At 35.1% G+C, this 17,144-nt stretch overlaps 2 protein-coding genes across 2 annotated transcripts; both read right to left on the reverse strand.

Annotated features, from left to right (window-relative positions):
• Nucleotides 1-6,895: 6,895 nt before the first annotated feature.
• Nucleotides 6,896-11,435, reverse strand: LOC149776316 (adhesion G protein-coupled receptor E2-like). Its single transcript, XM_089942804.1, has one exon. The coding sequence runs from the start codon at nt 11,276-11,278 to the stop codon at nt 9,782-9,784; it is 1,497 nt and encodes a 498-aa protein (XP_089798930.1). The 5' UTR covers nt 11,279-11,435; the 3' UTR covers nt 6,896-9,781.
• A 1,091-nt stretch (nt 11,436-12,526) lies between these two features.
• LOC149776317 (uncharacterized) lies at nt 12,527-14,938 on the reverse strand. The gene has a single exon (XM_089941291.1). The coding sequence runs from the start codon at nt 14,936-14,938 to the stop codon at nt 12,527-12,529; it is 2,412 nt and encodes an 803-aa protein (XP_089797417.1).
• Between the last annotated feature and the right edge of the window lie 2,206 nt (nt 14,939-17,144).

The following is a 17,144-nucleotide window of genomic DNA, read 5'->3' on the forward strand; positions in this document are numbered from 1 at the left end:
GTGTAACGCTTACAGCATTGGATGGTCAATTTGTGTCAAAGGGAATGACGCTATGAGGAGCCCTAATGTTTACAACAACGGAAACTCCTCCTGTGGCCCGTGTGTGAAAAAAGGAGTAGTTTCTAAGTGTGATGTTGCAGTGTCATTTCAAAATGTTTCCTGCAGTCATAGTACTGGAGCATGTTCGTTTAAAAGCAGAATGTCATTGTAGTTGGTTTTAAGTCCTCGGCAATTTCATTGTATGATGGTGTTCTTCTATATGGATCTTTTGAAATCGGAGCAGATGCAACTAGCTTAGACTTGTGACGGAAAAATATATTGGTTTATGTTTCTGGAGGAAGAAAGGAATTTAATTTTGGTTGTAGGTCTGGAACCACTATGAGTACTTGGAGCAGTTTCTTTTGCATCCATATCCTCAAAGTCTCCCAACCTGTTTTCCAGCTTTATGAGGTCATCAGACCCCATTTGCTGCCAATTTGTTAGCGACGATTTTTACCGTTTGGAGATTTTGTTGGTGGAGTGTTGTTAAAAGTTATTTAGGTCGATATTGAGTTTCTCAAATGTTTAGAGTGTGGTGTGTTTGAGCTGGATCGCGATTCGGGTGGGCTTGTTTTGGGTTTCGACGTCGTTAGTTGTTTTTGGATTTTTTTAACCACACTTGAGAAGGTCGGGCTTGTGCAAGCTTTCTGGCCTCTTGAAAGGGGGTGTTGGAGGGGCACTTGACCCTCTGTATATCTTTCTTCTGTTTCCAGGTGTCACAATCCCTTGAATTGGCGTGGTGCTCCTTTCCACAACTGACACAATGCGGAGTGGCTCTGCCCTAGGATTCCCGATGAGAAGGGTCTCCGCATCGGCCATATTCTTGTCTTTTGGAGCATCTGTCTTCATGATGGCCGTATGTTTTTACATTTGAAGCATCGAAGGGGATTTGGTATTTATAGGTTACTGTATTTGTATGGGAAAATAAGAACGAGTTTTTCGGATGGAAATACTGCACGACCTTGGGAGTGAAGCATATCCATCCGATTAAACGAGTTCATATTTTCCCATACAAATGCAGTAACCTTTTTATTATGTTCTCATTTTTTATTCTACATAAGGCTTAATTATGTAATTATGTAAATAAAAATACACTACACGAAACAAAGTAACTGAATGTATGCCGTATTCCGAACTAAATACGCAAGCGCAAATTTATCATTACACAACAACAACCGTGTTAATGGGCACATAACTCCGCCCAGATAAATTTGAACTTGGTTCGCGCGCTGAACATAACTTTCAAAAGCAAATGGCGTTTTGGTCTACTTAAAATTGAAATTTTGAGTCATATCGTGAATGAACGCGCATTGCAACAACTTTTCCATTTGATCTGGAATGAATAGATTTTGGCATTTTTGTCGTTTCGACCAAATTTCGTGATTATGGGCTGGATTTATGTGCCAATTCTACATGAAGCACATCGGATTTCAGAGGCGAAGAAGCAGCGTACCGTTTACATCTGCAAGTGTTTCTCTGTTCTGCCACTGAATGTTTGAAATGATAATGTTGGACAAATATATGAAGACTTTCAATTGCAATGATCAAAAAGACGCTATGGAATATAATGCTTATTTCATTTCGAGTGCAGTCAGGAGGATGTAATGGCACTTGGAATATAGTTGAAATTATAGTACAAATCCGAAATACGTAATCAAGCTCGAGAACCCACGACATGACTCATGTATGTCGGATTAAGAAAATTAAGAAAGACAATTTTGAGAAAATTCAGGATGTATAACTGTAAGTATATTTTTGCCATTCTTGCTACCAGCTAAAGAACACATTTTATGCCTTGTCTCTTGGATGTTATTTGTAAGGACCCTGTCTGGAATCCAAAGCTTGCCTAAATCTGAAAGACTATATCAAAAAAGTTAACACGGAATGTGCCAATCTGGTATGTGGCAGTCTTCGAAACATCTGCTTTAGTTCAGTCAGTTCGTTTACTTCATCCACAGACAAATAAAATAAATCAAAAGTGCTGGCTTCTGCGTCCATTATTTGTTTACAATAGAAAGTAGTGATTTTATTGACGTGAGTTCAATCTCAATTGCACGCGAGTTCAATATGGTAAAATACTAAACGATTCTGACAATGCAAAGTTAACGGAAGAAAAATATGAGCATACATACATACATACATACATACGAATTCTACGGACTGCAGTGACACCTTCGTGTTTCATCACTTCGATGGTTTCTGTGTCGCTGACTCCAGCCAAGTCTTGGCAACGAATGACGCATTTTGATATCTTATGTGTGAGCGAAACAGGTTACTGGAATATCGTGAAAAGTCTTAATTTTTGTATGCAGATCATCTGATTTTAGTTTTTTTTAACACTTTTAGGTTTGCCGAATAATCTAAGTATATTCTTTTTGATTATAAATGACGATAGTACGGCAAGTGGTTTAGCTTCATCTTAGGATTGTATGTCCATTAATCGAGGAAACTGTTCCACGGGACATAGCTCATTCTCCTGGTCTAAAATAGATTCTGTTCTCTTTAGTTGATTTTTTTGTTTCAATCTTCCATTTTTGGTTTTATAGTTATTTCGTCACCCATGCTCGCCCAGCCGTTGCGGAGTCCGACAAGGGGGCACTTTTTAAGTGCAATGGATACACAGGTGGTATACTCAGGAGGTAAAATTACCTCCCGATTGACCCGTTAAGCCAGCGCATTCTAGGAAGTGTTCTGAGAGTAGGAGAAAGGAAACATACAGGGGAAGACAGTAGGTGTAACGGTGGTATCAAGATTGTTTGTAGTGTGTTTGTGTCTATGTATGACACCGTTGAAAGGTTCAAATACAATGATGATTGACTAATATGATTAATTAATTATTCCAATTCAGAATCACTAAATAATCAATCTTTCAGTTGAAAATTTGCTGATGGTTTCCTCTTTCTGAGCAATAACAGCTTGAATGTTACCTGGAACACATATTTATCATCTTGATCTTCCTTGAAACCATCCTTCGAACACGATATTTGTCCATCATGTCATGTGTTCCCATTTTTTCCTCTTTCAATGCAATTGCATTTTCTGAGTTTTAAGTTTCTTCGATTGTTGCTTTTGAATCTTGAGATAAAGGTGGATACATTACATATATCCCCTAGCTGATGTACATACTGTCGTTTGTAATCCCGAATGGCAGTGCTGCGATGACCACAAATCGCTGATGTGTTTACAGTTCTTTGTGAACCACATAAAATAATATTCCGGTGTTTGAATTCCGAATGCAATTTAAAGAAATGTCTTTGTCCTTGAATTCTGTATGAGCACTCAAATATTTCCAGGAAAAGAAATAATCTTTAAGAATCCAAATAATTTTGAATAGAAACTAAAATGTAACTCTAAGCTGGTCACAAGGAAACACTTCCCAGTGTCCAAGGAAAAAGCCCAAACTAAACTAATTTCCCTATAAACATCAGTATTAAACATGACTACAGCATTCCGGTAAAACTAAAATTTCGAAATAGAGGCTGTTTACATCTAAGGTTACGCATTCCAGTATGACCTTGATAAAGACCAATCATTTTACTCTAAGAATATGATAAAAATAGAAAGTTGTTTATTTGACTCACTGATTTCTGAATCAAGGTCGGGAACTAGGTCAGCCTCGGGTGTTTACGACAAAACATTCAGATCAAACTAATTTCTGGAAAATATCAAATTCCTAGCAAACAAAATTACATTACTTTCACATGTAATGAAATTAAAAATAACAAGATTTTAAAACTTAAACAGAACAATTAAAATACATCAAATATAACTTAAATCCAATTTACATGACAACAATGTTTGGCCGACAAATGCGTTAAACCCAGAATCTCAACAACAAACAACAATAACAAGATTATATATCTATATTGGTTTAATGTTGTGTCATTAAAGGTCCCAGTTGTTTTCCCGCATTATAGAGTGGTGATAGATTCATTCTTCGTGTTTCCTTCGTGTGAAAGGAAGTACCAGATATTATTTCCATGCATTTTAAAATCTGTTGGAGATATGACATCCTTCTGTTTCTCTGTCCAATCTTTTCTTACATCATATTTTCCTTAATGGCTTCTTGGACATCAACATAACTTTGTTAGTTACGTTGCCCATATAATGACCTTGGGCATGATTATAAGCGTTGATTTACGTAGGCCTGTCTCCCTCTTTAGGGGTCTATGAGAGGGAGGCAGGTTATTTTCTCTACACGAAGTCAGCTGTCGAACCGGTAAGCTCCACCTTTCTGCTACCAGGTGTCAATTAATATCGGTTTTTTTCCCCAAAATTCCAATGGGCCTCTATCCAGTCTTGTCCTCTGTATAAGCTGTATATATTTAGCTTGGCATTACTTCATTACTTTTCATCTAAGAAACCAATAATTGAGTTTTATGTAGATAGAAACGAATTTGTTAGATATCTCACAGTGAGATAATGAAGTATATCCAGGGGAGATAAATTGTATCGTCGCAATTGCGATACCATGATTGGAACTATATTTTCCCATTTAAGAAATATATCTGCCCGTATATATGTTGCTCAAACCGGTATTTCCATATTTAGGCCTATTCCATTGTTCTTCTCTCTCTCTCTCTCTCTCTCTCTCTCTCTCTCTCTTAAAATGTGTCAACCATATACAGTGTACATTTATGCAATCCTTGAGGTGACAGCACTCATTTTGTGGAAGGAGCAGAAGCACAACTGATGAAATATAGTAATTTATTTTTTAAGTAACAATTTTAACTAGCATTAAAATCGTGTTTGACAATGATGAATAAATCTGGCTTCATTAGTGTTGATTGCAAGCCGAATTAAACTGACAATCAAACACTGTCAAAGACCTCACAAAACAAAAGTAAAGTCACAATTATTAAAATGTTTGTTTAAAGATGTTAAGCTCTTAAGCCTATCAGATACGATCACGCTGTTCTGTTTCTAGTTCCTCCATTCCAACAGTATCTATCAACGAATGAAATGTTTTAACTATAGGAAACCATGGCTCTTGCCTTTAAAAAATATTCATATAAAAATTATACAGATAATAAAAAGAAAATCTACTTTTCTTTAGTAGATAAACGGAAATATTTCTCTCGCGAAGTGGAAGCATTTCGTATTATCACAAGTGGTGCTATTCTTCATTTTCTTGTAGAGCTTTTAAATACTATTTTCTAAAGTGGATATTCTTCATATTTATGGCGAAAAGGTGTTAATGCAGTTATTCATAAGAAATGTAATATCGATAAAGGATGTGACAATATGGCTATTAAACTTCATAGTACATTAGAAAAAATGCATTTCGATATATTGAAAGAAAAAGTTTGCCTATGGGCTGCAAAGTATTAAAAATAACTAAAAACCAATATGGTCTCCTGAAGAAAACGTCAACTGTAGATTGCTTGTATATCATCAACTCAATTATTTCCAATGTGTTCAGTTGCAGTATATATATATATATATATATATATATATATATATATATATATATATATATATATATATATATATATATATATATATGTGTGTGTGTGTGTGTGTGTGTGTGTGTGCATTAATCAGTTATAGGAAGGTCATCTACAAAATCGACCGTTAAATTAACTTAGGTCAGTTATGGTAAACGTTTTACGTGCTGTTTATAAACCTGCAAAGTTTTCTGTAAGATACAATAATAGCTTTTAAGATTTTTTTTACTCGCAATCGGACTTGAAACATGGCGAGCCGTTTTCACCAATATTGTTTGCATTTTTAAATAAATGATAGTGTTACTAACATTCTTCATAATAAAGATTTAGACACTATTTTCCCTTTTGATAATGTGTTTCTATTTGTATTGCACTATGCAGTCGATATAGTGATGTTTGCAAAAACTGAACTATCACTACAAGCCATACTGAAGAATTTGGAATCATGTACCCAACCTTAAGGTTAGCATTAGAAAATAAAAATTATGGTGTTTGAAAGAGACAAAAATATAAATACATCAGTGTTTTACAATGGTGAATTAAGTGAGAATGTATATTCGTTTAAGTACCCAGGTTTGAGTTTGTTCAAAAATTGTCTATGGCTACTGTTTATTACTCTAGGTCTTTAAGTATATAACAGAAAGAAGCGAAATAACAAGTTTGGTAAACTCAACAAATAATTTATATCTCTAAGTTATAAAGTGAAAATTTAAGAGACAGTTATATTATTGTGAATTAAATCCCAAACAATCCGAAAGGTCTTATAACAAGACCTAAAGTATAGATTATACCCGAATGAATTACAATAGTCTTGAATGTCCTGGTGTACCACAATTATACAATCCAGAATCTCATCGAATGAGTTCTCAATAATTCTAAAGTGGTTTTTTTATTCCGAAAAGTCAACGAACACATTGTAATTCGTCCCAAACTAAATTTTAGCACATCTATAAACATTGATCAAAAAGTCACAAAGACTGATAAGAAATAGGAATGAAAACTTGTTTATGTTACATTCATCTGATTTAATATATATTTATTTTAATGTAATTGTTTGTTTGTCAATTTTAAAAAAATTATCATTTTCTTTCATGCTATTGTAATGTAAATTTATTCACTGGAGATGATATTTTACCAGAAAATTGGTTGACCTGAATCATTCTTTTCATAAACACCAGGTGTTGGCCTGGATGCTGACCTTGATTCAAAATTAGTCAACACAGTTCTATTTATTTTAAAACGATTGGTTGTTGTCAGGGTCATGATGAGGCTGTAGGTTTATGATGTAAACAACCTTTTTTTGTTTTTTATTTCTTAGAGAAAAAGATTGGTTTTCGTGAGGGTTATTTTTGGTGTACGTGACACAAACACGATCACGTGCCCCCCCCCCCCGCCCCCGATTTCGCAATTCTCTTTTTTCCATAACTACGCATTTGATAGCTTTAATAGAGATGTGTAGAGATAGATTTCTCAGTTTTTGGGCTTTTCACACTGATGTCAAGTTAATTTGTTTAAGCCAGATTTGAAGCCATAATTTTCTTCCGATCAGTTGGATTTCAAAAGGATTAATTCTTTTTTCTCTGGAAATATTTTGAGGAGTGCTCACACATAAATTTTGGAAAGACATTGCTTACAAATTTGGATTTCCAACACCGGGGGACCAATATTTGTATTTCTACAAAGAACTGTAGATAAGCACAGTACTGACTACATCATACGTCATCGTCGTCTATCTTGGATTTTCTATCAGCATTCGAACTTGAAATTATTAAAACATTTATTACTAGGACTTTTGCAGTTTAATTCGTGGATTATTCTTAGATTATGTTTGGATTTGATTCTTGGAATCGTAAGTTCATCTCTCTTTTTCATTTTTACAGAATTTTTCCAGGAAAATAAATTATTTGTTACATTTTAAAAAGCTTCTTGTTTTCACTCTTTCTGTGTTGCTGTTTATTTGAGCCTAAAAACGAAACAGTTTACCAGTCCCTCTTTATGTACAAATACCCACTTCACATACGACGCAATAGATTGTCCCGGAAAATACAAATTTCCGAAGAAAATTCTACTAACTCTTGAACTCAACCTCTTGTTTGCTACTTAAGCCATGACAAACGTCATGTACGCAAAACCCCATTCACACCCTCAATCACAAACACGACAAAAGTCAGGTAAGCAAATATCAAACACACAATATCAATTAAATATATATAACACTACAAACTAAAAATGTCTTAGTATCTAGGGGAATTTAAAAATGTTTCATTTACACAAATTATTTGAATATATTGTTCTACCTGATGGGGAAAATGTAAACCTTTTAATGATCTCGTTGAATCAGTGCATAATTGTGGATCAGAGATAAGGGGTTTACACCCAGTAAAAGATGTGTAACAAACTCATACAAAAATCTACAAACAATTATAGGGGGTGAACCAAATCCGCTGGTTTGAATCTTCTATATTGGAAATTTGACAAATAATTTCTAGATCGGAAATTTGACACATACGCCTTTACAACCTTTGGGCTCAAAGTTTTTAAAAAAGGATCTTGATAAATGTAATAAGTGGAACTATTGGGCATTTCAATTGCCATTAGTATTTTTTAAAAAAATGGATTTTCTCCATAAATAATATTGAGCATTTGAAGAGTACTTCGATTTGATAAATGAAGCTCATTTGAACTGTTCTTCGATATGATAAACGAAGCTCGTTTAGAGATTTCTTGTATGTAACGAATGAAGCTCGTTTGGAAAACATTGTCAGTACATTTAGAGCCGTATCGCATGACCTAAAATGAAGGCTTATTAGGGATTGTATGAGAAACTATGTAGTCGGTGTAATATAAGAGTTGTGGAGAACGAATATCATTTTTTGGTTGTTTGTTCATTAAACAAGGAATTAAAAAGAAATTCCCATAATATTATTGTTCTCGCCTGAATACAAAAACAACTAACATCATCATGTCTACAAATTCAAGCACAATCTTAAGAACATTGTCAAACATTTTTAACTTTCAATACAAGAAATGGGAATAAAACTAGTATACACGTAATTATAAGAATAATATATTGTAAGACTAAGGTGGCGCTCACCAGATAATATGTACTTTTGTTACAGTGACGTATGTAAGGTGAAGTAGTTCGCATTTAAAACATGCACAGTGGAGAGAATGTTTGCATACTTCTATGCTACATTAATGTAATGTGGATGATATTTCTTTTGGATATTGTACTTTTGGAAATTTTACATGATTTAAGCACACTGCTAACTAAAATGACTGCTCCCTTGTGCTCAAAAAATCAGTCTGAATTAGTCTAAAGTACACTATACATAGCAGCTATTAAAATAGGGAAAATGAATTTTGCCAGACTAGACAATACCAGCTTCTGAAAGTGCAATGAATGAATTACCAAATATATAAAATGTAAAAAAAGTTATCGGCTCTTTTTTATATAATTTACCTCTGAAGTTCAGGAAGTGAAAATGACCAAGTAGAGCTAGCACTTTTATGAAAGGTGCACATTTGAAGTAAGGCCAAGCTGTATACTCTATAACCCATAGTACACCCATCAATCATACAACAAAATAAAGGGAATTAAAGGTTCTTTGCATTATACCTAAGATACACAAGGTCTTTTTTAAATAGCCAGTATAACCAGTGAGGAAAGCCGGGGAAATTCTTTTTCTTTAAAATCCTAACCCTGTGGAAAATACGAAACTGTAGAGCGCCACCTAACACTATTAACCATAATTTGGTCAATGCATCTTATGTCTAAATACGGTAAAGCTTTCACAACATAAAGTCAGTATTATACTAATACTCACTAGAAGTACATTACTCATCATCTGTAGCAAGACGTTTGCCTCCTCACGTCTGTAGCAAGACATGTTTGCATCGTCAAGTCCGTAGCAAGACATGTTTGCCTCCTCACGTATCAAGCAAGACATGTTTGCATCATCACGTCTGTAGCTAGACATGTTTGCATCCTCACGTTCATAGCTATCAAATGCTTTTGCAGTTTCAAGCTAACTAACGTTTGTATTTGTCTGTGAACATGTTCTAATTCGCTTGAAACATTCACTATCAACATAATTTCGTAAACTTCTATACTAAGCAGGAAACTTGATTTTATCGGTTCTGGCGGCTCGTTTCCTGAACTGGTTGAAACTGTTCGAAGTATAAATCGGAATATGACTGTCCTTGTTCATAACTTTATACTTTTAACTAGTCTACCTTCAGACACAAAGTATATGGTTTGCATTTACAGATAACTACTGTGCGAGTCCCATCGTCTATACATAGGTTTGTTCCGTTCTAGGTTTAGTGCTACTGGATACACCACGAGTCCAGGATTCTTTTGGCTTCTTCCTTCTACAGCAAGTATCTATGTACAGTTTCCATACCCTTCTGTTGCAGATATAGGATGCGAATATAAACATGCCTTGAAGAGCATTTACAAAGGTCACTAAGAATGAAAATATAGACAGTTCTAGCAGTCCGTCTATAATCTGAAGCGGCCAAGCTATTCCAGTAATTGTGCTGAGTTTGACATACATGAAGAAATTTCGTTTGTCTCCAGAATTACTCTCTATACTGGGAGATGAACGGATTTTGTGAAAAGCAATTGCGAAGAAAACCGCATTTGAAATAAATATAGCCACCGCAGGGAGAATGAAGGCAAAAATGATTGAATATTGGTTGTTGAGAAAGCATCGCTCTCCTCCGTACCCTGTATTTTCGCCACTTGATAAAGAGCTGTTGATGGTAGTAGTTGCTAAGATTAAAGAAAATGGTACGGCACAAATGTAAGCAATATACCACATAAAAACCTTCTTTGAATCGCCGTCAGTAAGTAGGGCTAAAGCATTACAGCAGAACACTCTATACATATGAAAGCAACATACATTCATGGAAGAAAATGTTGCCATCCAAAAGAAGTGAATTCCTATGGCTAAAACTTGACACATGATAGGATGATGACTCTGCCATAAACCAAACTGTAGGAGTATTTGGGCGCACAGCAGGCAAAACACGAGACACATGTTGTTCTTTCCAGGCAAGGATCTAAGTGCTTTAAACAGGCAGTACGTAAGGAAAGTAAAAACTAAGCAGATGATTGATATCATGGTGCAGACGTAAGAGAAAATGTTGTGAATCGAGGCCATCAAACTGGTTTGGTAAGAGAACGCAGAAATGGTGTTGATTTCCTCTGTAAGAATTACTTGATTTAAATGGTCCTTACAAACGCGGATACTCTCATCTGTCTGGAATTCAAAGTCTTGCCTTTGGAGGGAAGTACTCATATTAATTAGCATAATTGTTTCCGTTTCATTGTTGTAGACATAGTCATTTTTCGACACCTGTACCATGACACATGCCAGCAAGTCGGAAATAGGTCTATATTCAAACATGTGCTCGTTTTCATCTGAATTCGAAAGAATAGAATGCTCCAAGTCATTATTGTCAAACGTTGTATAGTCATGTCTACAAAGTATAGTGTTGTCACTGTCATCAGACACTCTCAAGGGAGATTGCATGGTTTCAAACATGAGGTTCACTCCATTATATTTTAGTTGGAAAGCTGTTTTCCTAAAATCCAAAAGAGCTAATTCAAGTGCGGTTCTATTTCTGGTGAAAGGAATGCGGAGATTTGCGAGAAAGTAAATACTCGGAATCTTAATCGAAATGGTGGCATTTTCAGCCATTTGCCTCTCCTCGCAAGGCTGATAGCTCCATGTCTTGCTGTATTCAATTTCCAAATTGCTTTCCAGACGCCACATCATGTCCATAATCGTGCTTGAAATATTTTGTAGCAGAATTTGTAATCCGCCATCATATGTCGCGTGATCAGAAATACTTACTAGTTGGAATGTTATTGAATATCTGAGATCTTTTGTTTCTTCCAAGAGCACTACGCAGCTTCCGTTCCTCAGCTCTCGGCCGACAGGACAGTATACGTTGGTGCATGCCATCTGCAACGTTATAGAAAAAAAAATAATTATTTCTAATTAAATTGCAAATTAGAAGTTATAATTACCACAAATCAATAATATTTTGGACGATATTTTGATCTTAGCTCAAACCAATTTAGATGCTAGGAAACGTTAGATAGATTCTTACCAGTATGTGCAGACATCAATGGTCCAATGATCCAATAAGTGTAGATAAAATAGTTGTGCCAAGGTGTAGGTTTCTTTGGATATTATTTTAATTCAGCAGGCTTACCTCCCACGTGGTAAGTAGAAATCCGTGTAATAAATTGCTATGCTGCTTGGATAAAATTCAAGTAACCCTCAGAAAGTTGCAGTCCATCATTCTCTGTGTGATACTGATGCCCCTAATAGTCGCCATCAGGGGAGACAGTTTTCAACAATTCGAGTTTTCAAATTACAATTATGTATTTCAATAACCCATTGCCGAGAGAAGATATAGCTCCCTGAAACACATTTCATTTCAATGTTAATGGCAAATATTTATCATTGTTCCTACCAGATTAGTGTGTAACATCTGATTTCCTTCAATTATTTACAAATGTTTCTGTCTTTGTTCTACATTAGTTTCATGGACTTGCAATCAGAGCCTGGCAAATCAAATTAATACAAAATTGGAATTAGATCCTGTCGTTTTTTGCCCGATTTTGTCCCACACAAAATGCCGCCTCCTCCAAATCAGTTCAAGTCTACAGAACACTTTAAATATGGTTAAGGACAATATTTACAATAAATTTGATAATGCTGGAGAAGCAACGATTTTTATGTTTCACTTTTAAATTGTTTATCACCCTTTTCTATATTTTATTAACAACTAGGCGTAGTGGTCTTTCTGTTAAAAGATTTCGGTGTTCCGCTTAAGTATTGGGAAACAAAAATAACAATAATACATTAAAATTGTTAATCTTAGGAAACGCAATTTTTAACCAAATATCAATATAAGACTTGAAAGTAAATGCGATGCTATGTATGTTAAACAAAAGCAAATAACTTATACTCATGCAAAAATGCTATTGTTTGCATTGAATAGAGTACAAAATACGATATTTAATAATATGCATAAGAAACATATGAATACAGAGTGATAAGTACACAAAGAGATACGTAGACATTAACCTTGTAAGAGTCGTACATCCCGTTGTTGCATGTGATTTTTGTCTTTCTTAAGTCAGCCGATGATGGTAGTTTGAAGGAAAATAAATTTCTGTACGTAGGAATAAATTGTATCTCTGGCAATCCGTCATACATTGGGATCTCACTGTTATATCTGACAGGAACCATTTCTTCATTGCATCTGCTACAGAACCAGTTTTTATATGGATACCATGCAATATGTTCCGGTGCATCTTCACAAGCCTGATCAATGGCTGGATCGTGAACCTTCCAATTTCCTGTGACATTACAATGGCGAATGACCGACTGGGTGGAAATTTCAGGATTACACATGAAACAAAAAATATTTTTGTAAATTTTATTTTGGTATGCCATCGGTCTAAATCCCCAGATTGAGAATCCTTTCTCCATCTCGCACATATTCTGAACGCTTTCATCGTAGTCGTGCCATTCTCCTGTGGTGTTACATTTAGATATCATCAAGGTCTCCTTCCTACAACTTTCATCTCCACTGTCGTCGAATCGAACGTTACATTTCCTTTGCAATGCTATTCTAAGGAGTGAGGGGAAAGAGAAAAACATTGTCGGTTCCAACAGGATATCGCACGTTATTTTGATATCCAGAAATTGGAAGTTATCTTTAAAGTCGTTACAGTATGAACAGAATATATTTTTGAAAATGACTGACCCATTAGATCTTCCAGGAAGGAAGCTAATTAGGTTGGAATAGGGCTGTTGATTACACATATCCCGTATGAATGCTGGCTGGCTGCTGTTTTTGCATGTACTGATTGCTACAATTCCACTGACAGAACTCGTATCCTGATCCCTAGCCGAATGAAATATTTCATTCGAAATGCAATCGTAAGGATTTTCATTTAATAGCAAGTCAACACAACATGTTTTGTCATACAAGCAATTTTTATTGCAATCACACAAACCACAAGGAGGACTGGGAAAATTTGAATTCATACCTGCATGCGACGTATTTGTGTTGCTTGAATATCCATCTTTATTGCTAAGAACACAGACTGAATTCTCACCACAAATTAATTGTAGTTCCTTTAAAACATTGTAACTGACAAAGAAAGATGTATTTTTCATACAGATATTTTTGGTATCATCTCCATTGATAAAATCTGATTTTTCGGCTTCCTCTTCTATATCAAATTCAACCATATTTTCTTCCCAATCTGCCTCTCTATTTCCTAATAGATTGGTTAAGGACGTTTCTGAGAATTTAATGTGTGCAATTGATTCGGACCAAAAACTGGATATAACAAAGCTAAGAGTCCCAAGGTGACCTTCGATTTTATTACTAAGAGGTTTTCTTCCATTACAAAGCATACAATATGAGTTTTTGAATGGTTTTAGCCTTCGAATTGATGGAAGATTTAAACATCCATCCTCTAGACCTTTGTCGTACAATTCCCATTCTCCCGTCAGGTTGCAGCGGTCTACGATCACGTCATGGTAAAAACTCGCAATGCTAGGATTGCACATGTAGCAAAAAATGTTGCGAAAGTACTTCAAAAAGATAACACCAGTCACGAACTTTTCGCATGCCCATTCTATGCTAGGATCGTAATCCATCCACAATCCAGTTTTATTACAAGTGGATATGAGGTCATCCCTGTAATTGTATATGCATTGCTTGAGTGGAATAGGCGGTAGGCTGGAAGGAAATTCATATAGTAAGGAACAACTGTATTCTGACAAAGCGTTTTTAAACTCATTCATAGTAGAGATAGTATTTATATCAAATCGTGTCTTACATTTTGCGAATCTGTCCCAACGAATAACGTCATGATCTCCGTAACAACTGGCACAATATTTGTTTCTGTAAGTAACGTGTGTAATCACTGATGTAACAGGAGCTTGTAAATCATAATCAAGAAAAGACCCCTCGTTTCTAAATCCATCACATAGTTCTTTCATCTCTATGTTCAGATCTGTCTCTGGACAAGATGCAATCATTTGAAAGTTGAACTCTGGGCTAATCTCTGCATTAGATCCATTGATTAATATATGAGTGCTTTGGCAAGAAGAAGTAAGATATAAGTATGGTAAATCGACGCAACAATCACCACGTGACCAACAGTCTATATCACATTTACATGGAGCACAACTGGATATTTGCTGCTCTGTTTCCGGCAACACCGGAAACGGAATAGCAGACTGGTTACAAACACTGCGGATTCCACAAAGCAAAACTGTGTCTGCTATAAGCTTGGAACGGACCACTCTTTGCACTCTGACATCTTTATTGAGGCTCCACATATCATTTGTGCCTGCAGCTACTAATATTAAGACAATAAAGACCGAGCTCTTTGCTGAAGTCCCCATTCGTTCTATTTTCTGAAGAAAAAAGAATTAAGATATTTAATAATCGTTGGTATTTGTCTTGATATCTGAGAAAGAAGACGAGTAAAAAAAATTCAAGGATACATCTCTCGTGAACCTCTAATGAATGTAGAAATATTGTTTGCTTGTTGATTTCATTCTTAAAAGAACTTTAACAAAAACTTTTCAGATTCCAGGTTGAATAAACTTTAGTGAAATATATATGTACATTATTTTAAAAACTAATATGCAAATCAATATAATATTGATAATGATCAGTTAGAAGAGGCGTTAAGCCCTATGAAGATATGGATGGTTGGGAAATTTTTATAAAGAAGAATTAACGGATAAAGGATATTTGTATTATAAAAATTGCGATATATCTGATGGGAATTAGAGCCAAGCTAAATAGGTTTTGCAAAAAATGTAGAAGTCCACGTCAGATGACAATGATATATACATACAAATTGATGTTTTGCTTTCAAATGACTTTTTGAGGACACCAGGGAATATAGTTGTATGATATTACAAGTTGGAACCGTGTCATTATGTGTCAAATCTTGAATTGCCATGAGAGAGTAAAAGAATCCCAATGTTATCTGATACTGATATGCATATTTTGGCGGAAAAGATTTTAGAAGCAATATCTCAGTGGTCTCGAATCATTCTAACACTGCTAATAATCTGATAGTTCGAGGGCATAATTTAAAACAAAAACATAGATATTTTCTCTTCTAATAATAAACATTGTTTAGATTCATCTAAACAATGTTTTCGTTTGCGGATATAAGGTGGTGTTCGGCTTACTTTGTTGTGTAGAGTTTCGATACAGCCGTGCACTGTGATATTGTAATTATTTATTTTTTATTTTGAAATATTCTTCCTCCCCACCTCTCTCTCTGGATCTTAGCAGTCACGTCCTCATTCAAATTTGTTTTGTCTGCTATTACATCATTTTTAATTACAGTATCAAACTTCACACCTATTATAAGCAGTTCTGGAATAACATTTCTGTATTTCTCCACCTCACCGATAAAACCTGGCTCATCATTATTAGGCCGATATGCGTTAACAAAGATTATATGTCAATATTCCATATTACAATCAGAATTCTGCCATTTAAAGGCTCGTGTACACCACTGAAACACAAGGAAAGAATGAATTCCCATATCAGTCCTGTTTTCACTACTCGTCTGAAATATATTTCAGGTTCTCCCTCATAGCTCCTAATACCTCGACTTCGGTCGTATATTTAATTTGTTGCACTTTTAACAAAGCAGATGTGCATAGCTGTCAAAGCTAATAGTAGTCAACAAGATCTCATCGCCTTTAGAAAATATCATCTTCTATGTCAAAAGGCACCGTCTTTATCTACACAACCTTTTGTTGCATCATATATTCCCTCGTTGAAGACCAATTTGTGTCAGTATTATTATGGTTCTACAAGACCGATAGCGGATATAGGTTACCATCGGTTCTTTCATCAGTAATGATAGAATTTGACCTTCAGTCCATCATTTTATTCTTTTTAATTATTGTGTTCCTCATTTGCTGTATTTTAACTTCACATTGTGCCGTTTGGACATTTGACTTTTGGGTTTATTCACGACACCATGTGGGACACATACTCATCTTCCACACTGATTGTGACATTCAGTGCACATGAAATAGCAGCCAAATCCATCAGCACATTATCTTCTCCCTTCTTCCCTTCGATACCAGCAACTCAACTCATCAGGTCCTTACGATTGCTATTAATGGTATGATGTAATTTATTTTGCAATGATTCAAGTACAGTTTTGGCAGGTATATACTAAATGCACCCTTTCAACTCGTCATATCTCATCCATAATTTGTGACAATTTAGAATTTGGCATTTACTAGCTCATTTTACGAGTGGTTCTTAGCTTACTTATCTGTACTGCAAATTATAGCCAACACAACCGGTCAGGCTTACAAATCCAGAGACATCATTAAACAACAATTGCTGTGAATTTCCTTATGGTAAATTGTATCGGAGAAACGGACTTTTTGTCCACACGTAATGTTCTACAAAAGTATTAAGATGTAAATTTTGAAGACTTTTTCATTAAGTGCCATTTAATGTATATTAAAATTCTGTTATTATAGGTCTTAATTTATCTGAAGATATAAATATGGAGAGAATTTCAGGAATTAGGAACAATTTTTGTCATGATGGAATATTTCG

The sequence above is a fragment of the Sinohyriopsis cumingii genome, chromosome 18 (assembly GCF_028554795.1).
Source record: "Sinohyriopsis cumingii isolate HCF-2022 chromosome 18, ASM2855479v2, whole genome shotgun sequence".
NCBI lineage: Eukaryota > Metazoa > Mollusca > Bivalvia > Unionida > Unionidae > Sinohyriopsis > Sinohyriopsis cumingii.

What these genes read in the sequence shown, in the direction of transcription:
- LOC149776316 (XM_089942804.1), bottom strand. Translation starts at nt 11,278, where the DNA reads ATGGACATGATGTGGCGTCTGGAAAGCAATTTGGAAATTGAATACAGC.
- LOC149776317 (XM_089941291.1), bottom strand. Translation starts at nt 14,938, where the DNA reads ATGGGGACTTCAGCAAAGAGCTCGGTCTTTATTGTCTTAATATTAGTA.